General features: G+C 36.9%; 2 protein-coding genes across 4 annotated transcripts in view; both read right to left on the bottom strand.

The window, feature by feature from the left end:
• The window catches only part of LOC114941005 (TWiK family of potassium channels protein 7), a 213194-nt gene that overhangs the window by 164604 nt on the left and 22052 nt on the right, over positions 1-26538 (bottom strand). The window lies entirely within an intron of this gene.
• On the bottom strand, positions 8930-9955 carry LOC114941007 (uncharacterized). Its single transcript, XM_029315827.1, has 2 exons — positions 9773-9955; positions 8930-9232 (listed from the first exon to the last, which is right to left on the bottom strand). Exons 1-2 carry the CDS (start codon positions 9953-9955, stop codon positions 8930-8932), a joined length of 486 nt encoding a protein of 161 aa, XP_029171660.1.

Here is a 26538-nt window from a genome sequence, read left to right as displayed (position 1 = left end):
GATAAATATGACATGAAAAATTGGAGAAAAATAATGTCTAACTTCTATAATCACATTATATACATATATGCACACATATATGTACATACTTATAATGAAAAAATATATACTATGTATATAAAATGAAAAATGTAATTCTCGTGAAGCGCCGATGCATCTATTGAATTTACTTTACTTTTTAGTGCTTTTCTGCTTTTTTCTTCATTTCTATTTCACCAAGTATTGCGGTTTAAGATAAAGATGGCTCCGTTTTGAAGCTTCACATTTATCATTTTCTATTTTTGTTTGCTATTTTTCTATCAGCCATGTGTAAAATATAGATACTATTATTTATTGAATCATTTGTAATTTAAGTATTTTCTAGAAAAATATTTTTCTTAAATATTATTTCCATTAAAATTTCTGACTTTTTTTATTGTCCAATTTTTTATCATTGCATTAAAATATTATAATTTATATTTTCTGAAAAAAAAAATGCAAAGAAATTATACTATGATATATAATTATGCGTTGCATATCATTACATAATTACATCGCTGCACATTTCTACGAGAAATACATTGTATCTTTGTTAGTGACATATTAATATTCAGTAGATTAAGCCATATACAAAATTATGAAGTCACTCAACGCGCGAACAGCGCGCCACTTTTTTCATTTTTACAAGCTTAGTATAAAACCCTGCGCAGATATATTTCAGCACTTTGCGAGACTCTCAAATTCATGAACACTTAACAGCGTATAAAAAAAAATCGAGATAGTTAACTCCTCTCTACAAAACTTCAGATTTAAACATTAATTTTTAATGAAACTGTCGGAAAGGATTCACGTGTAAGAAAGAAACACAGATTTTAAAAGCTTTGGTTAAAGTATTTAAATAGCGCGTAGTTGTTATTATTTAATCGTGATTTTACATTAAATAGAGTCCCAGTGGTCTAGAGAAGAACTTAAATCGAATCTTCGAACCGATGAAATGAAAGCACCGGTCCGTATTTTCAATGTACACAAAGAAGTGGGTATATTGTTGATAAAATCCAGAAGTAAGGAGCAATATTTAGCGTTGATTTTGCGCGAACACGAAGACCAATGCTTTCTTACCGTTTAAATCTTCATGGAAATACTGACCAGTGATGGTTCATAAAAATTCATTTGCTCGCAATGCACGTGATCACAGAATAAATCACGAAGAAACATCGTGTTCCAAACCCACCGCGAAATCCACAGGGTATTATCAAATCAGAGAGTTCTTCCTCAGTCTTCCCTTTTTCACTCAGCAGGCTTAAGAGAATTTAGGAGGCGGGTACTTTTCCTGGTGTGTGTATGTGAGTGAAACTATATATTACAACGTGCCGCAATCGAACGTTGTTTCCTCCCTGCTCTTTCTTAAATGCTCTATCACATCTCTATTCGCGACATTAAATACTTATTTGAATCAATTCACCGCGAGAATTATATCTTCATTATATGACAGAACGCAATCTAGCCCAAACGTATTTAATAATTATATAAAATATAAAGCGTATTTTAAAACACAAATTGTATTTTTGCGCGCACTATCGATCTAAGAGACAGAAAAATGAAAAATATTTAGATATCATTTCATTTACGATATAATAGATTTCGTATTATCGAATAGATAAAAAAAAACAGTTTCAATTTTTTTTGTTCCAAGGGCAACATGTGCAAGCTCCGATTTGTACTGTATCCCGTATACGCTGTACCGACGTCTTCGACCAGAATCCGTGTCCATTTACCCGCAATACCACCCTCGACGAGCACGCATTGTACCCGCTCGTACTCTGTGTTCGTACCCTTTTAGTGAATACGCCATTTTATCCGCGCGCATGTGTGCGCGCGTACAGATGCCGCGTGAACACGTACACGCTCGCGTGTGTTTGTTCGCGGGTCGAGAAGGGAAGAAAAGGGGTGCACGACAGTGCTAACCAGTGTTCAGGGCGGAACGTGGCCATTGGCGGTTGGCACAACGGGGGTGAGTTGAGGGGGTGATTCGGGTCGAAAGGACGTGCCTGCTCTCCTCTACCTCTTTCCTACCTCCGGCTTTATTTTTCTCCGTTTCGCCGCGACACTGTCTTTGTCCTCCGGCGAGCTTCCTCCCTGGGAACTAAAGGGGAAATGCGGAAATGTGCCGCAACCCTTAACTTCATTATTCCGGAATGCTTTAATTTCAGTCGCGTCGCACACCGGAAAGGGAAAAGGAAACAAGAGATATTGGGAATCCGAAATACGGACAACAAACGGCGATTATTAAAAAAAAAAACATGTATGAGATATGTGTATATCAAAAATTCCAATACATAACTGGAATGTATAATAGAACTTTTTTTAACTGAGAAATTAAACAAGTACTTAATTTTTCATAAATTTATCAATAAAACGAATGATAATCATTGATGTGAAATGATCAAACAAACTCGTTCACATAAATATATTCTAAAACGGTAGTATCCTATAAAATATATACCCTTTATCCGTGAAGTTTAAATTCGATGGAGCTTCTCGCTTGTCCGTAAAGCTGTCAGATCGTTGGAACATTTATGTGAACGAAATTCCTTGAGCTGCATCATAAATACGATCGAATTGCGTCTGTTATTGCTCTTGCATTAAATGCGTATTTTTATTATAGCAATAAAAACAAGCGTATAATATCAGTAAAAAGTTTGAGTAATTAATAATGTCAAGCTGAGTCCGTCCAATGAAAAGTATTTTTAGAGTAATGGTTCTATCGCTGCAGAAACTAGTTACATGAAGCCGTAAGTATGAGAAAGACTTGATAGACGCAGCTATAGTTTTTGAAAATAATGCGAGAATTCTGCGCTCGGCTAAGAGGCAATATACGTAATAGCGAAGCTATGCATTCTTTATTGACGCTCGTCACGATTATCTTGTTTGCACGCAGAGATTGAGAAAATATTGAGCTGTAGATTGCGTACTTTATCCACTTAATAGCAATCGTATATAGCTCGCACAATTCCGACAGTATAACAACTACCTCATATTGATTTCTTTAAAGTGCACGCTCGAGCAATACAAACGTCAACTGTTGCGAAATTGATCTCACAAATTAAATAATTACATGGCTCGTGGTGTAATCACTTACCATCGCGCGAACCTCGAGAGTTTACTCGATATCTACGCAACAACGCACATGCCACATACGTGAAATTATACGTGAAAATATATGTTCGCCTCTATGATGCTCTCGTGCCCCTTTGTATTCGAAAACGGAATGATTATACATTATGCCTAGCGCATATATGTATTCTAATCGCGTAAATAATTTGCATTAACGAGCCACGGAAGTATGTATTATCCAAATATTGTAAATTGAATGTAAACGATTGAAGCCTGCATTAATTGTACTAAAGTTCACGCCGGCTGAAATAAGGCTGGAATATTCCGGTATATTTGCACGTCTTGCTTTACTGTTTACTCGCCTCACTTTACGGTCCGCTTTGCACGTATCTCATCGCGCGAACGAGCAGTATGCTTCATTGTTATCATCCGCTTTTCGTTTGCTCTTCGTCGTACTTATTCTACATTAGCGCATTACATCTCGTACTTAATCGAGATGCTGGCCACTAAAACGGCGATGCATAATCGCGTAAGGGAGCATCAATAATGCTAGATAAATAATGGATCCGTTCGATGTTCCATTGTACGTAATTTTCATGATTATACTCTTGATAATATAGAATTTACTTGAAAAATACTCTCTTACGTCAAAGTCATATCTCGCGTCGAAATACATAAAAAGGATCATCAGTGTGCCATACTGATTTTCGTTCAGCTCAATATGCAAATATATTGTATATACACAAATGCCTCCAGGCATTAGCGTAGCGCGTATTATGTGACAGGGTGATTCAAAAGAAACATTTGCCTTCTACATTTACCGTCGGTATACATTTGAATATATGTATATGCATATACAGAGGATTGTACCATTGACGCTGTGGGTACTGCCACACAAAAGGCATCATGGATCGTAGAAACGTCATGCATTCCGTTTGGCCGACTTACTGCTCCAAAGGCTCGTTTCGCACACGAGGTGCACAGTGACCCTTTGGTCTCCAACCGTCTTCTGCTTGATGTATTCCCGAGGGAATCGATTAATACGCGCGATTGCGGATGCAACGAGCCGCTTCCAAGACCACGCATCTCGTAATGGTCAAACGACAGTATTTCCACGCCCTTTAAACCCGAGTGCTCCCAATATTCGCAGACGTAAAATTAAATAGAGAGATGCATTATATATATATATATATATATATATAATTTGTGTCGTGTGTCGAGAATCCGATTATATTAAATTTCTTCTCTTATGACGTACATTAATTAATTCACGAGTAATTAATGCTAAAGTACCAATTTGAAATAATTGTACGTATTGTATGTAAATTATATATATATCATTAAAACCATTAATGCGTTTTGCAACGTGATGGATAACTAGAAACTGTGTATATATGTTATTGTGTGTGTATGTGTAGAGTATATCGTGGATAAACCGTGTATAATTAATTGGCACAATTACAGCTAGAGATATCGGTTCATCTCTAGTCAAGGGTATGTCTCCGTATATTCTATCTCGCGGACATCGGAACAGTACGAGGCAATCGTGTCCCATGTGCAATAGGAGTTATTACGTTGCTTCTGCAACGTGCAATTGCAACTTCGAAGACGCTATATAGCACTCTCTGTAACTCAAACTAATACCTTCTGTGACTTCAGGCGAAAATTGTGAGCAACGAGCTGTGCGTCGTCATCGCTGCTTATAAGAAAATCTAATCTCGTGATAATTTGCGAATGAAACATTTCCGCAATTTACAGAGTTGTTTGTAAACAACATGGTTAATATAAATTCCAATTTTCTTCTAGCAAAAATCAAAAAATCACTTGCCAAAAACACAGAAACGTTGAATGTTAAAATGAGAAATTAAAAAAAAATATATATATATATATTTAATTAAAATCTGTTTTTCTGTCAGATAAACTGAAAATTATTATCAGCACTGTAATTTTAAGTTTTAATGCGAATATAATGACGCATTGAAATGCATGCATGCGGTTTTGCGACTGAATGTGTCTTGTTACCATAATATCCTATATTATTCTACAAACATCTGTGAGATGCGAATGTGTTAGACCATTGTCTTACGCGCCTGCATGCAACAGGATTCCAAATGGTCAGCATTGCATTGTTTCAGCCAAATAACGTAATTGCTGATGTCATAATCATATATAATTCTATAAAAGCCAAATTATATAAATTCTCTTAATAAAATTATATTATAGATAAATTAACAGGGTATTGGAGCAATAAATAAGTAATAAATCTACCAAAAAAATTTCAATATTTAGTTTACACAAAAAATGTGTGAATAAAATCATTCGACAAAATAAATTTTATACCAATAGAGAATTTATAAACCGATTAATTAAATCCAATATAGTTCGCCGATTTGCTGCAAAAAAAACAGTTTCTCTAATCAAGCGCGACAGATAATTTCGGTCTGGGCATATAAGCCGCACGAATTTATCGAACGGATCTCGTTCGTATGCAATGACTAGTGCAAACACTCCACCGCTTACGGATGACCATCACGTAAACATGCCGAGCGAAGCACAATGAATTTGAACTATCGTCGATACAAAAAGGTTTGCTTCGATACTATTCACTTCTAACCCATCAGCTTTTACGAACTGTATGAGAATGAGATAAATGTCTCCTATGTATACAGTTTTTTGCAGGAATTATTGTGTGTGTGATTATATTATATTAAATTATATTATATTATCCGAAGAAATATGAAATGCTACAGCAACGTTGGAAATTTTGTAAAATTCCATTAATATTGTAAAAACGTGTACAGAATATAATAATAAAATGTATTTTTATTCGTGAAAAGCAGCGTATAAAATACTCTACCAAATATATCATTTATTCTCATTCTAAATTCATGTAATCTGATTAAGTTTATATATATGTGTGTGTTCTATATAAAAATTTAATATAATAATACAAAATTTATAAAAATAATAAAAAAAATATTAGTCTGATGTTTTTTAACGTTAAATAATTAAATACGAATAAAGTAGTGAAATACTCGTCGGCAATTAAAAGATTATTAGAAAATGCATAAAACGTAAGCGGAAAGATCGCGCACTGTTCTCTAATGTTGTGTAAGAGAACTTAATTTGTGTTTTCCTCTAGAACAATGCGAAATCCTGAGATATACATTGCAACTGAGGAAAACGATTAATTCAAGCAATCGCCAGTAGTAAACCGCGACTATAAACCGCCACTTTCAAGATACCTTTACAATCCGTCGCAACTGTTTCCATCTCATTCTCCGATTTCCTAGATGCAGAAGAACGGTAGTATCGTTTTCTCTCTCTCTCTCTCTCTCCTCCTTTCGCGGGATGGGTCAGTCGGGATTGTATCGCTCGGTGCGAGCCACGCAATTGCAATTGCGAAACCGCGAAGCTCGGCGGAATTTGCACTAACAGCGTTCAACTCAGACTCCTTGATACGACTAAGTCGCGCAACTTACAATTATAGTGTGTCCAGCGAAATCCCATCGCTTTTCGCGCTGATACGTACACACTCTCGAGAAAATCTCAATCTCTCTTAGCTACGTTTCCGCAATTGCCATGCATTCCACGCCGCGTAAGCGAAATTTGAGAATAGCTTCATGTCTCCTTCTATCGAGTCACAAAAAACAATTAAGAGTTTCAAGCATTAAAACCACAATTGTTAAGAACTATTAATATAATTTCTCTTTCTAACGTTCCTAGTTTTATCCCAACGAAATTGCGAAATTGTCCAAAATTACGTTGATTTTACGATAAATGTACATATGTAGTACCTAGTAAATATATATTTAGTTTAGTTTTCACTTGAAATATTTTTTCATAAAAAAATGACAGCCCAAATTATACACGACAAAAAAATTAAATCTAGAATAGATTACATAAATGAATAACATACTTAGTTCCGGTTTACGCGAGTACAATTTCAAAAAATTCTCTTTTTTGCATTTATTTTAATTAAATCATAAATATATGTATTCAGAATACTTTTATACTAACAGACTAGTTTGGCTGTATATGCAAACTAGTCAGTAAAGAGTTATATGCGCGATCCTCAGTTTCTCGATGTTACCTATTCAGTTTGGCCATTACGTGGGTCACCACCGATATAGCGAGAGCTTTAGGTGCCAACTAGCTTTTCAAATTATCATTTAAACGGATTCGAATTGTCCCAGGATACCCGTTGTTCATAGCTCGACTATGCTTTCGAGATTATAGGCCGTCGAGACTAAAACCATTTCTCTTACGGAATTTAATCGAATCCCGGCGGAATTCCAGACCAGTCGTCTCGAAACAAATTCGCGAAACACCAACTGTATTCTTGTTTGCTTCCAAAATTCCAAGCGAACCATCAATATAACTTACGTGCATTCCGCAAAAAAAAGATCTGACGTGGAGAATTATTTACGAGCAAATAAAATTAAATGACAAAAGATCGAAGTTAAGGAAAACTATTTTGTCTCTCATTTATATACAGATTTATTTTACCGACAAACTTGTTTATCCAATGCATCCTATCTTGATAGCAGCTTTTATTATTCTAGTTAATTTTAGGAAGAGAGGAGGACAAACAAATTTCAGGAAAGATTTCTCAAATAAACGATGTATCGTCATTAAATTAATTACACAACTATTCAATCCCAGCATCGAATTAATACATGCATTATCGGGTAACGAACATTAGCGAACATTAGCTATAGCAACATTATAACTACGACGTGCAAACGTATATATCGATCGTAATTACCCGATTTTCTATTCAATACGCGATACGCGACACTGTATTATCGCGTTTATATTATCGACGAGTTTCATTCGCGTCTTTTACGACTCATATTGCGTTTTCTCGCCTAGTCACAGAGAACGTAACTTACACAACCTGTCGTTAAGTCCGCCGTCACGGCGCCGTAAATATGTTCCATCGAAGATATTGCATTGTGAGACGCGTATACACATATAAAGAAGAAGAGAAAAGGAGAGAGAAAGAGAGTGTGTGAAAAAGAGAGAGAAAGAGATGCAAGACGGCGAAGCGAGAACAAAATTATTTCGCGAGCGTAATGGCGCGGATGTATCCAATAAAACAAGAAGGAAAAACTAGCGGACGATCGATCGTAAGAAAACAGAGGCGCTCAACAAAATTTTCTCCTCAGCATGCCAAACCCCGTAAATTTCTAAAGCTATTAAGTTTATCGGTCCGGGGGGGTAAGAAGCTCCTAACTTTTATAAATGGTCGTCCCGCCTCCGGTGCAATTTACGAAAAAACCTCGTTCCTCATTTCACTTAATTCTGCCACAACGCGGACGAGCGGAAGCGATAGGACACCGGAATCGAGACACGGGTAAGACGATATATCGTTGTAATAGAAACCGATTGATTCATTTCTCGCCCCGTCGTCTCTAAAACTGTCATTTATTCGAAAGACATTAAAATCTCATTGTCAGTATAAAGCAATCAAATTGGATATTGTTGATCATTTATTTACTAAAAGTAGAGGGCTATTTTGCAGATGAGATATCTTTTTGTCATTTAGTAATTTTTTGCTATGCAAAATAATATAATATTGATACGACACATTTTCAAATCGACTCACACCGTATTTACATACAAATAGAATCAATATATCCCCAGTAAATCGATTTTGCATTCACAGTTTAATGGAAAATTAATGACAATCACTCGCAAACAAGCACGCATTACAAAGAACAGGATACGCTTAAATAACGTGTCACGTGAGAAAACATATTTTCCAAGAACTGCACATATATATATATATATATATAGAAAGAGAGAGAGACAGAGACTCCGCTAAATAATTTCACTCCATCACGGAAACGGCATCGTCGGCAATTTTGTCCGTCAAACTCGAACTGGCCGAGACAGAGGGGGTGCTCTCAACTTTTTTGCTCTTTCGCGCTATATTACCAATTCCTCGAGATCCCTTGCGGTTCTTTATCTTGAGGGCACGATTGATTTTCGACTTTGCGGGCGTCGGCAATCTCGCGAATCGCGAGGCGATGCGATTCGCGCGATCCAATTCGTCACCAGTCGGGAGAAAATAATGACCGCGATCTCTTCGTAAAATACCGTGCTCGACACCTCGTTTCAAGGCCGCCTTCACCTGAGATATATCGCGATAATAATTAACTCGGACAGATGAAATAAATCTACGTGAGAACGCAAGCGCGCGCGCAATAAACTTGTCAAGCATTAATCATTGAATATATAAATGCGATTTGTATGCAGCACTTTCTTTCTCTACCTCAAAGAAAACGACTGCAACAAATTTCTGGATTTCTTCCGATAAAAAAAATCGTTATTCAGAACGATTTACGGAATTGACGCGAACTTGACACTCGTACGCACTTTACATACGCATGTCTGTGACAGTGATTGATATGTGAAAATAGAAATGTGCAAAAAAAATTTTTATCGTTGATTTTTCAATCAACACTGTTGTTTTTTACTTGAAACGACAATATTGCATCGAAATTGTTAAGATTTTTAAAAATTGGTCAAAATCACAAACATTGTACACATACATTACGAGATATGTAATACATACATGATTTCATGTAAATTCCTCTTTTCAATTTAATAACTATAGATTTAAAAATGACGAATTTAAATTTATCAGAAATAACGCTTTAACTACGCTCACTTGTTGTTTAATGCGTTTTTCAGGTACGCTCGAAGCATAACTAATATATCCCTCGATTCTTTTGGATGTAGAGCCTTTGGTTTCGCAAAGATCTTGTATAGCAGAGACAACTAGAGCAGCGATTTTTATGGGTTTTTTCTGTTTTTGCTTTCGTTTTACAGTTTTCATCTCCTTTCTTTCCATTTTCACACTGATTGTTGATCATTAAAGTACAATATATACAAATCACACTGATAATTTAACATAAATATTATTAAATAAAATAAAATTTCCGCGACGTAATTGGCACGACAAATTTATTCCGTGATTGTCATCATCATCATCATCGATTATTTCATCATTTGTTTTTATCGAGTCGAAGCTATTTTCACGCAAAATAAATATTCGAAAAATATCTTGCATATATATATACAGGTATATATATATAAAATAAATATTCGAAAAATATCTTGCATATATATATATATATAAAATAAATATTCAAAAAATATCTTGCATCCATATATACACATATATATATATATATATATATCCACATATATGTCAATATATATGTATATATATGGATGTATATATAACTTTTAATATACTTTTTATTAGCATATCAAAAATTAACTTTTTTAAATTAAAAATCTAGCTAAAGAAAATAACTCAACTAAATATAGAGAGTTTATATAATAGAACAACTTTCTTTCTTTTAAAGGAACATTACATTTCCATCCAGATTACGCACATAATAACACCCGCAATTACGTGCGAGACACATTAAATTAATAGAACGATAAGAAAAATAGCAAAACGCGCGAGAGAAGGTGTCACATATACTAATAGCGCGACATGTGTTGTAGGGCTTTAAAAAAGAGATGCCGGTGTCAGACTGCTGCATTACAACCGCGCCTACGCAATGCATAAAGCCGTGCGGGAATATGCGAATGCATTATTCTTTCTTTTGTACGTTATACCCGAGCTTTTTATCGGCGTATTCGCGGCGCGCGTTTCGCCCTCCTTGTTCCCCAATCAGTCAACTTTACGATAGGCATTACTTTCTTGGCGGATGAAAAAAGTCCGTTGAATAATACATCGGCCGGATGCACTCGCCGTATCAGCGCCCCTAGATAGGGAGTGCAACCGTCTTTTTTACAAACTCGACCGGAATTAGTCATCGTGCCGCGAAGAAGAAAGAAGGAAACGAAAAAATACATACGAAAAAAATATATACATACGGCGATACGCGTGAATGTTACCACAGTGATTGATCGTCGAGACCGTTATCAACCACATACGAAAATATATAGGTGCACGGCGTGCAATAAGCCATTCGAGAGAAAAAGAGCCACCCCAGAATCGTTATGCAATCATATACCTTATTCCCCTGATAAGCCGCGCCGCTAATAACGGTGGACGATACGTCGTCGTTACAAAGAAATTCGCACGCGACCGCAAAGTTCAGCGATATCCGCACGCAAGTGAGTCCCCTGCCCTCATTTGCATAATAAAAAAAGAATATAATTACGCGAACGGTCATGTCGGCCCCCGTCGGTTGCTCTCGTAGAAAACGTATTTTTAACTGTAATCGGCCGGTATTAATCTCCGCGAAACCACTTAATTTCACGCCGCGTTGAATCGCGCCAGTTTTTCACTTCGAGCGCACTTTCGGCGTGGAGCTGCTTATATATTTCGAGATTTTTAACCCCGTTCCGTCTTTCAATCGACTATATATGTATAGCGCAATTTCATCCCGACGCGTCATTATCATTTCTGCTACGTCTACCTATAATATTGATCTAATATACAATGCATGCGTGAAAGAGTTCCTGTAATTTCAGCAATCAGACCCAGTTGCTTGTGTGTCATAGTATTAATAAAATAATTTTATTCATTCACTCGAATTTAAGTAACGTGTCATTCGCGCTCTACATGTCGAAATAAAATCAATTCGATTCGCCTGCATTTTACTCGATGATTTCGTTCGATGTAATGCGCATTCGCGAGGACGGTGAGCGAATTTTTTTTTCCGCTCTATCGACGATCGCCTGACAATGACTGATATTCCGCTATGTTCGAGAGTCGAACTAATTCCCGAACACAACACACGACCGACTATTAAATGTCGAATATTCGTGGGGGGAAAAAAGACGACGTCTAAAAAACATTGCTAGCAACACGGTGCGTAACAGCGTGCCGGCGATTTAAAATTTTGATGATAATAACCAGATCGATTGTGGATATTGCGCGATGGCAACAAATTTTGCAATACGACGAGAGAGAAAATCGACCGGACTATTTAAAAAGCAATTATATGCGAACACACATTGTCAGACGGCGGTAATGTCGGTGCCGTACGTGCACATTCGCAGTTTATACTGTCTGTTACGAACGGTTTGTTGCCGATATTACCACGGTCGAAATGAAGTTTATCGCGGACAAACTAAACGAAATGAAACAACGTTGGATTTATTAAATGCAAAACTGCGTTACCGAAGCTGTACACATCGCGTGACGCGATGTTTCATTATATTGTTTATATGTATACACACACATCTCGCTAGGTATATTCTTCCGCTGAATCCTCTACTCGCGAAATTTTAATTAGATATATATATATATATAATATGACAATATAAAGTTTTCCGATTATAAAACAGGCGTCATTTATTTCTCTGTTTCTCTCCGTTGAAAGTGTTTTAATTAAATATAATGCAAGTAAAGATTGACAGAATTTGATAATATACGAGTGTTGAAAGATTTCGTACGACGATTGTATACATATGCATAACATTATTTAATTCAGTCTCGAAATTCTTCACATCAAAACACCTTCGCGCGAAGCAGAGGCTCATAAATTATAATCGTGGCGTATCAAGCATGATCTAACTCCCTGCGCAGCTTTGCTCCCTTCTCTCCTTTCTTCCGGCTCATGAGCGTCGATTATTATCCGCGCAATTACGTCGGTAGCTCGCGGTTAGGAAAATACCGATTCCGAGCTGCTCACGGCATGCGAGCAGAAATTTATTAACAGGCGTACGTGATCGCTTATGCGCGCACGTAATAAGGTTTAAGCGACGTGCAGGGCGAATTAAACGAGCTGAACGGCTATCGGCGCCGACAATGCGTTCGACCATGCTTTATCGTTTAATATTCTAAGTGGTCGTATAATCAAGTGACGTTACCGCACTCATAAAATGCAACGAAGCGAGCTAATTACAGGCGGACTGCGTTATGCACATAGATTTTAGCGACGAAAGTCTATCGCTTGCCAGGAAATCCGCCAAATACTTTATGTCGAATCTACTAGGGATAAAGCTTGATTAAAGAGCGTCACGATATCGGAATATGTTAATTCGTCACATAAAATTAGTCCTCTAAATTTTATACAATATCTTAATAAGTAGGTATATCAAAGAACTTTATAAGCAAATATTACGTAGAAATTTAAATAAATGGTTGAGCTGTTCTATATATTTTCTAAAACTTTAAACGAATAAATAAAATTTAGTTTATGTCTCTGTCAATTCTTGTCGACGGTAAAAAATTTTTTAATTTTTTTCGAAATCAATTCCTCAACAAGCTTGTTAAGACCGGTATCGTTGTATCGACTTTCCCTCAACGTTTCGATGTTTATCGTTTCCTAGACAGTTCTGCTGAGTCTTTGGTGTCAATATCCTCGGCAACCCCTGATATAAAGCAAAGCGACTACGAAGTTTCGATGGGAAGGCAATCGAGATAAAGAAGGTTAATTAATCTTTCGTTCTTCGAACGCGGTTGTTGCCACTAGGACCCGAGTTAAAATCGGATGAAAGAATCGTGCAAAATAATTAACGAAGAACGTTAAATAAAAAGAAGAAGAAGAAGAAGAAGAAGGCAAAAGGAGAGAAGATATCGGACGGACGCAAATTCGTGCCCTATGTCAATTTGGTGGAGCGTAACGACCAGAGTTCTCGAGATCTTATCCTACCGAGAGAAACCTCGCGCGGCTTCGCGAAAAATCGCAAGTACTCGTCGTGAAACTTTCAATTATAGCCGCATTCAATTACCGCGCGCTCGTTTCTTCCAGCGTTTCTGTAATCGCGGTCAGGGCAAAAAGATATTCTCTGAAATTCTTATTGCGCTCCGTGTGCATAAATAGTCTCGAAGAAACTCTCAATCCTTCGCAGAATGGTTCGATCTGAGCGACGACGGATACCTCGACACGCGAAATACATTATTCAATTATCCTGTATGCCGTGATAAATCTCGAAATCGACAGAGGTCCGATTCGGGCTTGTATGTGCGAGAAGCTTTATGAGATATAACCAGCTCCATCGCTATAGTAGCAGTAGCAGCAGCAGCAGCAGCGAACGAATGTAATTTGCGAGCGTATGATTAATGACCGTCACAAGGACTAGGTAAACTAGTGGCGATGCTCTTCTTCGACTCCGCCATGAATAGATTACGTATATAAGCGATCGCGAAAGGGGAAGCCGGCTTTGGAGCTCGCGTTAGGAAAGTTTCGGGAGAACCACTGCGTTAAATGGGATCATCCTTCGCATATTCCAGCCCTCTTCTCCCACGTTAGAGTAGGCTATGCGTGATATGCGGCGCTATTAGACATAGGCGCGCACACGTGGAACTGGGAAATGATCGATCCAGAAACAAGCGGATCGGACGAAAGCCAGCAGACTTGCAGACCGAACACTTTAGTCAGTATGCAGAGTGGAATGGTAGACGGGAAGAGGGAGGGAGGATCGCATCGTAGAGATTACCGGCGTTCCGATGCATCATCGCAGGATTGTGCAGTTTCCGCGCAGGGCCGTGACCACCGATTGGACCTTCCCGAAATGCAATTGATCCATAACCGATGGCTGCACTCGCGCTAATACCGTAACACTCGTACGTCACTAACGTCTGCAACTCCGCGATTAATTATGCGCTAATTCCTGAAGCGAATCATCTTTATCAAATGAATTTACAATCTTCACAATTAATTGTTGATCGCCAGTGATAACATTTTGACAACTAATAAGATGCAATTTAATTTGACCAAAAATAAGTACACACTACGTTTCGACCCACATTGTGGTCCTTTTCAAGTGTTGTTCTTATTCAGCAATTACATTAATTAAAAATAGAAACATGAAAGTTGTCCTGTCATATCGACAATATGTTAGCTACTCAAAAGGACCACAATGTGGGTCGAAACGTAGTGTGTACTTATTTTCAATAAATGAATAGCCAATTTTTGATCGAATTAAATTGCATCTTATTATTTGTTAAAATGAATTTAAATTATTCGAGCGTGCTCTATATAATTCATGATAAGTATATTGCATTAGAGTTTAGTACGCCAAATTTCACTCGCATGATTCGCAAGCTTATTTCATCTATATGTCTTTTCGAAAGGTCTGGTTCTTATATGTCACTATTATGTAAATCCAATTTGTATTAATATATAAAAATATACCGCATATAAAAATCTAATCCCGATTCGACGACATCAACCGTCGAGATACATCACAAATTTCGATAGACTGTTATCAATTCGAAATGCAGATAAGCCCTGCGTTGCTAGACAGCTTTACTGCCGGCTCTCTGGGATCTGCAACGCCATCGGACCTCATGAAGAATTCAATCCAGCTAGAAGATACATTCTGGACGACGTTCGAGCCACGAAACTTGTTGTTGCACTAGCAGTATCTTGCTTGAAATGGGCTCCACGGGGAACGGCGTGCCTCGTTAATACTTTAATTTCGTGTAGCAGCTTTCTGTAATACTGCCATGACCCGACAAACGTAGCCTGACAGCATACGAAGTTTCTACGAGCAGAGGCTTAATTGTTTGCTTACTGAACTGTTGTTAGTTAAAGTGGAAAGTTGCTGATAACTCGACTGCAACAGAGACAGCAAGGAAGAGAAAAGAATAAAAAGAGAAAGAAAGAGAGGGAAAGAGAGAGAGAGAGAAATGTAAACGCGAGAAAAGGAGAACAATATAAGGAAAGAGAAAGAGAGAAAATTTGAAAGCAAAGCGAAATCACGTATAACTGAGATCTCTCTGCATTAAATAAGTAGAGTCTCCCTCTTAACTGACTGAAATCTCCATATGGGACAAAAGTATTGGGCAAATGGAGAAAAGTCATGAAAAAATCTTACTAAAATTACAAAATTTCTACGACAGTTTCATTGTTTTTTAATGTTTATAAGCGCTGTACAGACGAAAAGTTTATCGATCGAGATAGATATTGTGTAATATCTTGGATGCGCAACTTCCCTTTAGAATAATGTCAGGAGATTGATGAGATGCACGATTGCACCGAGCGGAAGGAAATTCCGGTGACTTCATTATTGGACGTTACAAAGGAGCCAAGAAATTGCGTTCATGTTTGATGGATTGACAATTAAATTTGCCATTATTGCCGATGCCTTTTAAACTGATCAAAATCGCATTCTAGCGATTTATTAAAAAATGTGTTACATTCAATACTCGTGTAAAATTGTAAATAATTTATCTCGTTTGTAAAAATGACGTAAATTTTGAAATACTAAAATAACAGATCATTCATTTATTGTATTGGAAAAATAAATGCATCTCTTTGCTGCTACTTGATTTACAAATTAAGAAAAAAATTAAATAGCCCGCAGAAATTTTCGCAAAGCCACAAAATTTCACAAAATTTTAGTTCCACTCCAGAAAGTTTATAAGAAACTGCAGTTGTGTCTAAATGCGCTGCAGCAAGTGTTGCAGCAATAACAACAAAGTTTTCCCATTAGATATATCGATATTAACGCATCTCATACATTATATCTTGGGAAAATTTGGGAAAATTTGTTTCTAGAGTAACTCTGAAAGATGTTTGCCAAACTTTTTAAATAGACAAATTTAAATTAAACAATAAGAACAATACACATTTTTTTGTGAAAACGTAAAACCTACGAGAAAAAGCAGACATTTTATTATCTTTATATATGTCACTATGGGCTCGATGCCAGATCGAAAGCACATCGTAATTTCACCTTTCTCAAATCCTTTGTCCTGATTAGAAGCCTAGCCTAATCATAATTAATTTCACCTTCAACTCCAAAACGTCTACATGAAATCATGTCGGAATAATATAGTTACTAGCTCCATGCCGCTTACTACGTTAGCTCACGGATAAACCATGCTACGATGAGAATGATAACGAAGGACTAAGTAGTATCGAGATAGTATATGACGAACACGTGAGTTTACACATTTACATAATATATATGTAAGACATAATAATAATCATAAGAGATAATATACACAGAGTGTTAAGTGCAAATTCTTTATTACCATAAGAACTCACACTTGACAACACAAGGTTAATTTAGAATAAATTATGAATATATCACGCGTCAAATTTGCATCAAAGAGCAGAAAGACAAGGTATGGAAACATGATGAATGAAATGACTTGTTCGTCATCATTACTGTGATATTGGAGCAATTTAAATTTCAAAGCCGTTCTCGCATGGCTGACGTGCGATAAAATATAAACAAGAATCATAATTGCGCTCGATGCCATGGTAACTCTCTTTCAATCTATCGGCAACAATAACGTACAATTCACCGCGAACAATTTGACGTAGCCGGACGTTAATGCAACATCGATATATCGGTCGAATAATATACATTTGTAAGTGTAAACCGCGAGCTCTCCGCTGTTCGCGCCGATACTCTGACCAAATACCAGAGACGGATGCGACAGACGCAAAACACCCTCCCTTCCATCGTGCCTCCTGGCAGGGGTGACTGGAAGTAACGACCGCGCAACGATCGACTCGCGAGGGTGCGCGACCTCGCATCGCGGCGAATTCCGGATTCCTCGCAGTCGGGACGAATGCGGCCAGGCACCCCCGTTGGCCGGGGAAGTTCGGTCAATGCGCGCGGATATTGTTGACCGCGGGTATCGAGCACGCGGAACTGCGAAGTATATTGTAAATGGAGGGCGGCGGCAAGCATGTAAAATATGACGATTACGATCGCGACGAAATTGGATCACGCGGCGGACGGCTCTTCCGCCAGAAAAATGTATCTGTCTCGATATGATCGAGGACACTCGGGAGGATTTTAAGCCCCTGTAACAACAGTTTTTCTTCCTCTTCTTTACGCTCGCCGTTCTTTATGCGCGGTGAGCTCTCGTTTCAATTTTACGAGAACGCTTATAATTTACGTCATGCTCTGTAAATTTTGACACGGTATATAAATTTTGTAAGATGAATAAAAAAATTTACGTTGAGTTATAGATTTTAGATGCAAAATTCACAGATGGGAAATGAATTAATAAAAGCCAGACACAACAAACTTGTTTAAATCATTTTTTATTCAATATTTTAATGTTTCGGTCCTTTCTTTGATGTTTGATAGATCGATTAATAAAAGAGAATTCATGCGTTCTGATCAACATCCTCGTCTTACGTATTTGGTAAATCCTCAAAGTGATCGAAGACGAGATAAAAAACAAGAAGCGAAAAACATGTACGTCATGACCTCAGCGATACACAAGACAGCACTAAAGTAACTAGAGTGAGCACTAGAGTGCTGTTTTGTATATCGCTGAGGTCATGACGTACGCGTTTTTCGCCGCTTGTTCTTCATCTCGTCTTCGATCATAGAACTTACAAGACATAAAACGAGAATGTAAATTAAGCTGGAGATGGTCCAAAGAAAAAGACAGAAAATTCAATTACGAAGATATTGAAACATATTTGTTACGCCTAATTTTTGTGCCTGGCTCTAATTAACTCATTTCTTATACCCGAATTTTTTATTTAATATACACATCGGAACCTTTTTGTTTTATATACCTATATTTAGCTTCGCCAATACGTATTTAATTTTTAGCTGCGTTCAAATGCAGTGCAGAGACCGTAGCACATTCGTATTCGTCAATATATTCGCAGCTGCGAAAAACGTGCACGCTGACATGCGTGCATGTGCGTCCCCGATTTCGATAGAACCAGTGAACCGAAATTTCAACGAAAAACTGTATATTTGGAACACGTGTTACACGAAAATTTACAACCTGCTATCTTCCACACCGCATGAAGCTACCGGTTCAAAGAATGCCCAAAAAATGCGTACTGTCAGAAACACACAAAAGATTATTCAAACATCGATGTTTAAATGAATCCAGTTAATAGCATCTTTCTGAAAATTGTTTTAATATACAAAACATCTATAGAAATGTTCAATCATTTTTCGACGCGTTTTCATTTATGCAAAGGAAAAAAGAGAGAGGTATAAAAATATCTTGTCGTGACTCTCGTTCTTTCAAAATGAAGATGTAATATAAAATGAACCAAATGCGTAACATCTGAAGACGTTGATAACCTCGATCTAGAAAAAAGCTATCTATGTGTGGACACAAAAAAGTTTCTTCATTTGTCGCAGAATCTCATACCCCTTGATCGAAGTCTGAGCCAAATAGGGTGAAGTTTCCTAAGTTCTGCCGGTAACACGTGTCCGGCAACTCGAACTTCTCGTCCTGTAAAAATGTGGCGAGAAATTGTCGAAGTCACTGATCGGGAGTCGCATCGGCTCATATCCTAGCCCTCTATCGAAACTTCGATTTTTTCCCTGTGCCGAGCAATATCTCGCTGCACCGTCTCTCCCATCACCATTTCCATCGCCATTCAGTACGAAAAAAAGCAGAGCAGGAAAGCATAACGCGCGTTGATGGAGTATGTCATCTGGCAGGATATTTCCGCGAGTTTTTTGTGACAGAGGAAGCACGAGGTAAGAAGACGCAAAAATTTTCATCGGCGAATGTTCAAAAAAGTAATATGTGTATCGTATCACTTCTAAGTAAATTAAAATATAAATTTTTCAAGAACGCATAAAGATCAAGCGACTAATTAAAATTGGTAATAATTGCGCACAGGCACGCCAAGACGCAGCGTAACTGTAATAATCACTGTCTTTCTAAAACAAACAATGTTCTATGCTGGTACAGACGAAAAATTACAGCTCTAACGTTCGCCAAAGATAAAAGCGAAGTGAGACGTTTGAAACGTCATTGAGATCTCCAAAAGAAAACTGCCAGTAGATGAAAGAACAATTAAGTACTGCGCAAGGAGACCAAAAGAGAGAATGATAGGGGCGAGGACCGAAGGAAATTAAATCTACCCGTTCTACTGTCTTCATCCGCCCTCATTACAGCGGCAAAGCGTAAAGATCTCACCGAGAGGAAAGACATTGTTCCATGGAACGAGCAAACAGGAAATTTGCGATGCTTCCGGTACAATGTAGTTCTCTTCTATATATATGTACATGGTGATGTATACATGATGTACCTGTACGCTTATGTGAGAAATGTTTCAAGTACATGTAATATGTCTGATTAATAAAATAAGAACTCAGATTATTTTGATCGTGTCAAAAGAAATAAATAATATAAAAAAATTGCTTCAACAAATTGAACAATTGATAAGATACGTAAAAACGTTAAATGAATGGTATCTAAACAAAATTCTATTCGAAATTGTAAGATACTTGTACGTTAGAACTATTCAAGATCTGTCATCATTATCAACGTTAAATGTCGTCTCATTGACATTGATAGTAATCTGATTTCAGCCAAATACTACGGAAAGTGGCTTGACAATTCAGGACATTGTACTCGTGATTAGGTTTATTTGCGGGCTACCACTGAGAGCTACGTCCAACATCCTGAAAATCAATGGCTCCTATACTGACGACAAGGAGTACATAGGGGACAAGATAGAAACATAGGAACTAGATTATCAAACAGACAAGATTGAAACTGGTCAAACAATAGCTTTAGACACATGAATAACCAGTATAATCAACATGATTGCGAACGATTCGCGTATCCGATAACGCATTAATTTGGAGAAAACTGATACTCCGGCACGATTGCAGTATGCATACGGATTCAACGCGCAATTAAATTCGGGAACTTTCGTTTCCTGTAACGCGATAAAACGTTATTGCAAATGTATTTAAAATAACGAGCGCGCAACACTTATGCGCGATGCGGCGACGGAAATACGCCCATTCGAAGAATTTTATTGCCCGCGGATTTAGGATTCAATGTGTTGCATGCTTTTTCCACATGGCCCCTCGGGATTATGCAGTATCGATGTTTATCAATTGCAATCACGTTCACAGTTTGTTCTATATCTTCCGCGTTGGTATGCGTAAAAAAACAGTCATGTGAGTTTTATATCGAAACTGAGATTTTAAATGCGCGTAATCCGTTTTAAATTACATTTTTAGTTAATGTATCGAACCGTGTAATGTAATATAGAATCAGCTAACAAATTCATTCAAATACATTTGCAATATTTTAAATTTTATATGAAATTTGTAAAACATCTGCAGCGGATAAATTTTATTTTTATTGATATCATTTGCTATAATTAGCCTATATATTGTCCCCTTTATTTTTATTTCTTTTGCAATATATATCGAAAGATAAACGGATTATTTTCTAATATAAAGACACTCATTTTGCCTCAAAAATAATTGTTTCTCTCAACTCTCTCCAATATTCGAAGAATAAAATATTTTCTATTCACACATATGTATGTCTAAGCACTTGAAGAATTTCGTTTTACCGTATTATTAAACAAACGACGTCATTACATATGAGAGAAGGAAAGTTGGCGCGAGAAATGATAGTAGTATCGTATGGAGAACATCGAGGAACAACCCTTGAGGCACGAAGATGGTGAGTTTTAGTACTCTGCTTTTGCCGTCAAGAATTTCTTTTTCTTCCTCCTTCTGTTTACGCTTGTATACCCTTTCTCTTTATCCGCTTGTTGTTTGCTAATGGAGAAGAGAATAGAAAGGTAGGTACTAGAATTTTAAAGTCTTCTACCTCACAAAACTGACATGATGTCCATCTAAGGACGGCTCTTTAGCTCGTAACATTCGTGCCATAACCGTCCTCAAAGATAGCCCTCATTTGGTCAGATAGAACTCCTTCGTACGTCCATCCCAAGTGCCTTCGACCATGAAGCGGAAATGTCTTCCGAGATCAGCAGACCGGATACCTGACGTTGATTATTCAAGTTCGCTGGCCATCTAAACCGTCGTAGAATCGAGAGTTGGAAGGAGATATATAATTGCGAATGGCACGCTGCTACTGCATCTGCGTTTTTTCCCCCACTAATTAAATTGAACAACAATTTTAAAAACATTGTCACGTTATTAATTTTAAATTTTGTTTCTCGTTTTTCGTTTAAATTCTAATCTCAACGCTAAACACGTGGTTTAATCAGATTATCGTTCAATTAAATGATCCAATTAAGGTCGGCACGCACGTGCGATCCCATAAAATAGTAAAATCGGCTGTTCGTCATTTACAGGCAATCTGGCGTCGGTCGGATGGCTGACGCCATCATTTTATCGATCGTTGAAAATATAATTGGCTCGTTCGAGCGCACGGATTGTAAACGTCTGTAACGTCGGATCGAAAAATCGCGTGCCGTGTAGTCGTGTGCCAACAAGTTTCGCGTTCGACAAAAACTGTACATCAGCATAAAGAATAACGACTAATGGAAAAAACGATGCTGCGCGACGCCAGGCACGATCGCGTGCCGCTCGCATTTGCCATACGTTTCTTACGTTTCCTCACGCGATTATTTCTCCGTTATCACGAAGTCGACTCTTGTGTCAATATCCAATCTAGATGGTCGCCAGTTACCGTGTTCTTGCCCAATGTATATATTTGACTGTACGTATTTTCTCTCAGAATTGCTTCAGATACTATACAGCATATCCACGAATAATATTTCTTCTTTACTTTTTTTATATTTACAATTTATGATGACATATAACAATCGTATAGTATAATCATTCCTCGGGTTTTTATTGTATTTGTATACTATTCTCAGATTTATCTCCACATTGATTCATGTGTAACGGGAAGAAAAAATCATTCTTCCACTATATGCAATACTATTCTTTTCCGATACGTCCGTAGTGAACATCAATCTATCTGAAATTGCAAATCGAAATGCAAAGTGTCCGTGCAACACGAAATGCACAGTTTTGCGAATAATAAATTAACCAAAGCCCGGATTATCGGTAGAGCAGGATTACGGCCGCCCAACAGGATTATTCAACTTTTATCTCAAGCAGAGAAAACAGCGAGACTGACGGTAGCAGAACAGCGAGAAAAAGAAGTTTGCTCTTGAGTAAGGCAGAAAGAGCGGAGAAACTGGCAAGAATAGGAAATGAAGATGAGCGCGTAGCAGCAATCCCCCTCCTTTGGCAATTCGCCGATCAGATAAATTCAATCACCTTACTCATCTACCTACGTGCAGTACGTGGGCGTCTACTAATGATCCTTAAAATCCAACCCCAGTCCCAAAACCTTTTATATTCTGATTGCACTTCTAAATGTAAGATACGCTTTCGAAAAAGAAATCTCGTCAGGAAAAACACAATTATTCACCTTAAATATACGTGAGGTTGAACAGTTACGATTAAATTCAAAAATACATCATAAACAATAGAGAGAGAAAAAAGAGAGAGAGAGCAGTATTTATCGCACTTTTTCATTTTTTCTCTTTCATATTGATTATAACGTCACATATTCAAAAGTTTACTGTTAAGCTTTTGTGTATATATATTTTTTACTAATAATAACGTCAAACTATCAAAAAGAATAGTATATGGAATATAAAATCAAATTTTGAATTTTACTTTCGACTATCGTTGATATAACGGACACAAAAAAAATTGGTAACGTTTTCACAAAAACAAATATAAAAGAGCACTAGCAAAAGAATATTAGTAATATCAGCATTATTTGATTTGAAATAACCTGAGTTTGAATAACATGAGTGTAAATACCCATTCTCGGCACACAAAGTTTCATTTAAATTTCATTGTCATCCCGCAAAATATAACTGAAATTTAGGATAGGAAAAATCATTCTAGCGGATATATGGACGAACAAAAGTAAGCGAATACATTTATGCACCGTTTGAACATTCATACTTTGATAATCCAAGTAAAAATCCTAGTTAAGCAGATCGTTTAACTTAAGTAAACATTTACCGTAGCGAAACCGCGATTCAGCAAATCATATTTTCTGTTGAAACTTGTACGCTTCGTATTCTATCTCTTGTAAATCTAAAATACGTATTATAGTATAGGTATATCAACTTAAGATCTATTGTTCGCTAAAATATATAGTAAAATTAGTTAAAAATGTATTTTAATTTTAAACAAGTTACTGCTTTATCTATTAAAAATTATAATAAAATCTGTACTAAACATCAAAATTTATCAAATTTATTTCTTTAATAAATTTACTTGTTGATAAAATCGCAAAATAATTCTTTTATACATTTAGATATTTAATTAAAATCTTGTAAAACATAATTAATTTTTCGAGTTTTACTATAATTGCTGCATATATAAAAAAAAACATTTTAAATAATAGAGTCGGTAGATTAAGTATGCCAGAGGGGAAAAGAAATAAGCAATTTTAATTTTGATACGTCATTTCATCCTCCGAGGCGAGTAAACAATTAGCATAACCAAAAATAATGCAACAGAACTAGCGGCAGCTACCAGAGGTGCAATACTCTTCCAACAATGAGTAAAAGTATCCGTCGTATTTTTGTACTTTACACCTTTGCAACAATGTAAACATTACAAGACACTATCATTCTTTCGTTCGGCGACAGGTTTACAATTCTTTTGTCCATTATCAACGTTCAATGCCAATGTATTCGATTACAAAAGCGGAAGGCACGCAATAGCACTATGCCAAAATCCTTTCGTAGACATCTCATCGTTCCTGGCGACAGCTTCCTGTCATCCCGCCGCTGATATGCGGAATTTATCGCCCGGATATCAGTGATGTGGTTTGCCGAGGACATATAGTCTCGTATATAAGATCGCGGTTAGAAGCTCGCGGGGATATGACCGACCAAGTCTATGGAGATACCAGCCTACTGGTTGTAATGCCTCCTGCAGAATGTCACCGTCCCATAAACGTCACGCGCACATACGCAACAGACTGGGCAACGGAGCTACGATTTTGGGCCGTACACGAATCAACAGCCGCTTCGGGTTTGCATTGTATTGCAAACCCACGGTCTATTCGTCGTGAGATTGAACGCGCCGGATTAGAATCGTACTGTGGGAAATCGTCCTGATTAACGTTCCTTGGATCCCGCAGTGTGTGTACACAGGTTCTCGAATGCGGGCTCTGATCTATTCGATGGTGATCACTAATATATCGGATGATGCACGCACCTGCATCTAAGTGACGATAGGAGAGAACATTATTCGCCGAGGCGGACTCAGCTGTCACTAGATTCGTGGATTTGACGGTGCACAGGCGACATTACCGGGACACCGGCATGGTACATTTACGCGTAATTTAGCCACGCCGTAGGTCATATACGCTCTGAGAGAGGAGCCGAGTTATGAGGACCGTTAACAGAAGCTTCGATAAATGGCCGCTCGCTACGTTACGACCTTTACACGTGTTCCTGTCCAAATGGAAACTTATACAATAGAATCTATAATGTATAATTACACACATAGATATTTATAATTATAAGCTACGCGTTATGTTAAATAAGTATACTATGACAATATTTATTAGGATATCGTTTTAGTCTATCTATTTTTTTACAGTATAGAACTGTCAAGTTTTTCGCGCGATTCAAAACATCAAAAATACACATATTTTAAGCATCTATAAAATATATTTTTGTTAATGTCAATATAATGTAAGAGAAGGGAGAGAGAGATGTGAAGATAATTTATTAATCAGATCAAAAAATGATCTGATTGCATCTAATTTTCAAAAATAAAAGTTAATGTAACAAGCAATTTTACATTAAAATATTTCGAATAATATATAGTTTTTTCATGAAGTAATTTAATAATCAATTTAAGGAACAGAAAAATCAAGTCTTCCCTAGAAAATCCCGTACACAAGTTCGAAAGTAATTTTTCATTCAAGCAAAAAAGTGATCCCACATCGCGAGGAATTAATGACACTGTAAATGCAGAGAGCTGATGAATCGTAAACTATTTAAATGTTCCCAAAGTAAAAACAAATGGCGCGAATAGTTCGTGTATCTTCCTCGAGTTGAGTAAAGTACTGATCTTCTAGGATGCAAATATTTTATGTCTAACTTGTCTAACTTTCAAAATTAAAGGCGAATCGGACAATTAATCCTTATACGGAATTGTCCTGGAATCTTTTCTTACAAATCAAACTTCTAAAGAAGGATAAATCACCAAGAAATAAAATATAAATATGTTTCAAGTATTTACTTCTAATAAATCATTATAAGAATTATATAAGTATCTAACGATTCAATTTGCGAGAAACGTTCACAAAATTGGAAATCGTCTCAATGCGAGAAAGAAATTTTCTTTTATATTTTATTTTCTTGATCAGGAAAACTATTATTATGATAAGTATGCCAAGCAAACTCTATCCAAAAAAAGAATCAAAATTTCATCAAAAATTGTATCTAAGAATCAACACGCGATGCCATCTCGAGCGAGAGGAAAATATCTTGAAAACAGCATTTTCATTTCGACACGATACAGTCACGCGTTGAGAATTATATTATTTATGATCATTTCGGTTATTACTAAAAAGATAATAATTATTACAATTATATATTCTATAATGATAATAAATTAATTATATTGATAACTAAAACAAACACTTCACATTCACATCATTGCGTATAAATAATATCGACAAAGCTTTGTAATCAATAAATGATAAATGAGATTATTATATACGTATGTTTAAAA

Source organism: Nylanderia fulva, unplaced genomic scaffold (assembly GCF_048542155.1).
Source record: "Nylanderia fulva isolate GAGA-0341 unplaced genomic scaffold, ASM4854215v1 Scaffold10, whole genome shotgun sequence".
NCBI lineage: Eukaryota > Metazoa > Arthropoda > Insecta > Hymenoptera > Formicidae > Nylanderia > Nylanderia fulva.
Note: the sequence above shows the minus strand (reverse complement) of the source record. Positions and strands in the feature narration are given on the sequence as shown.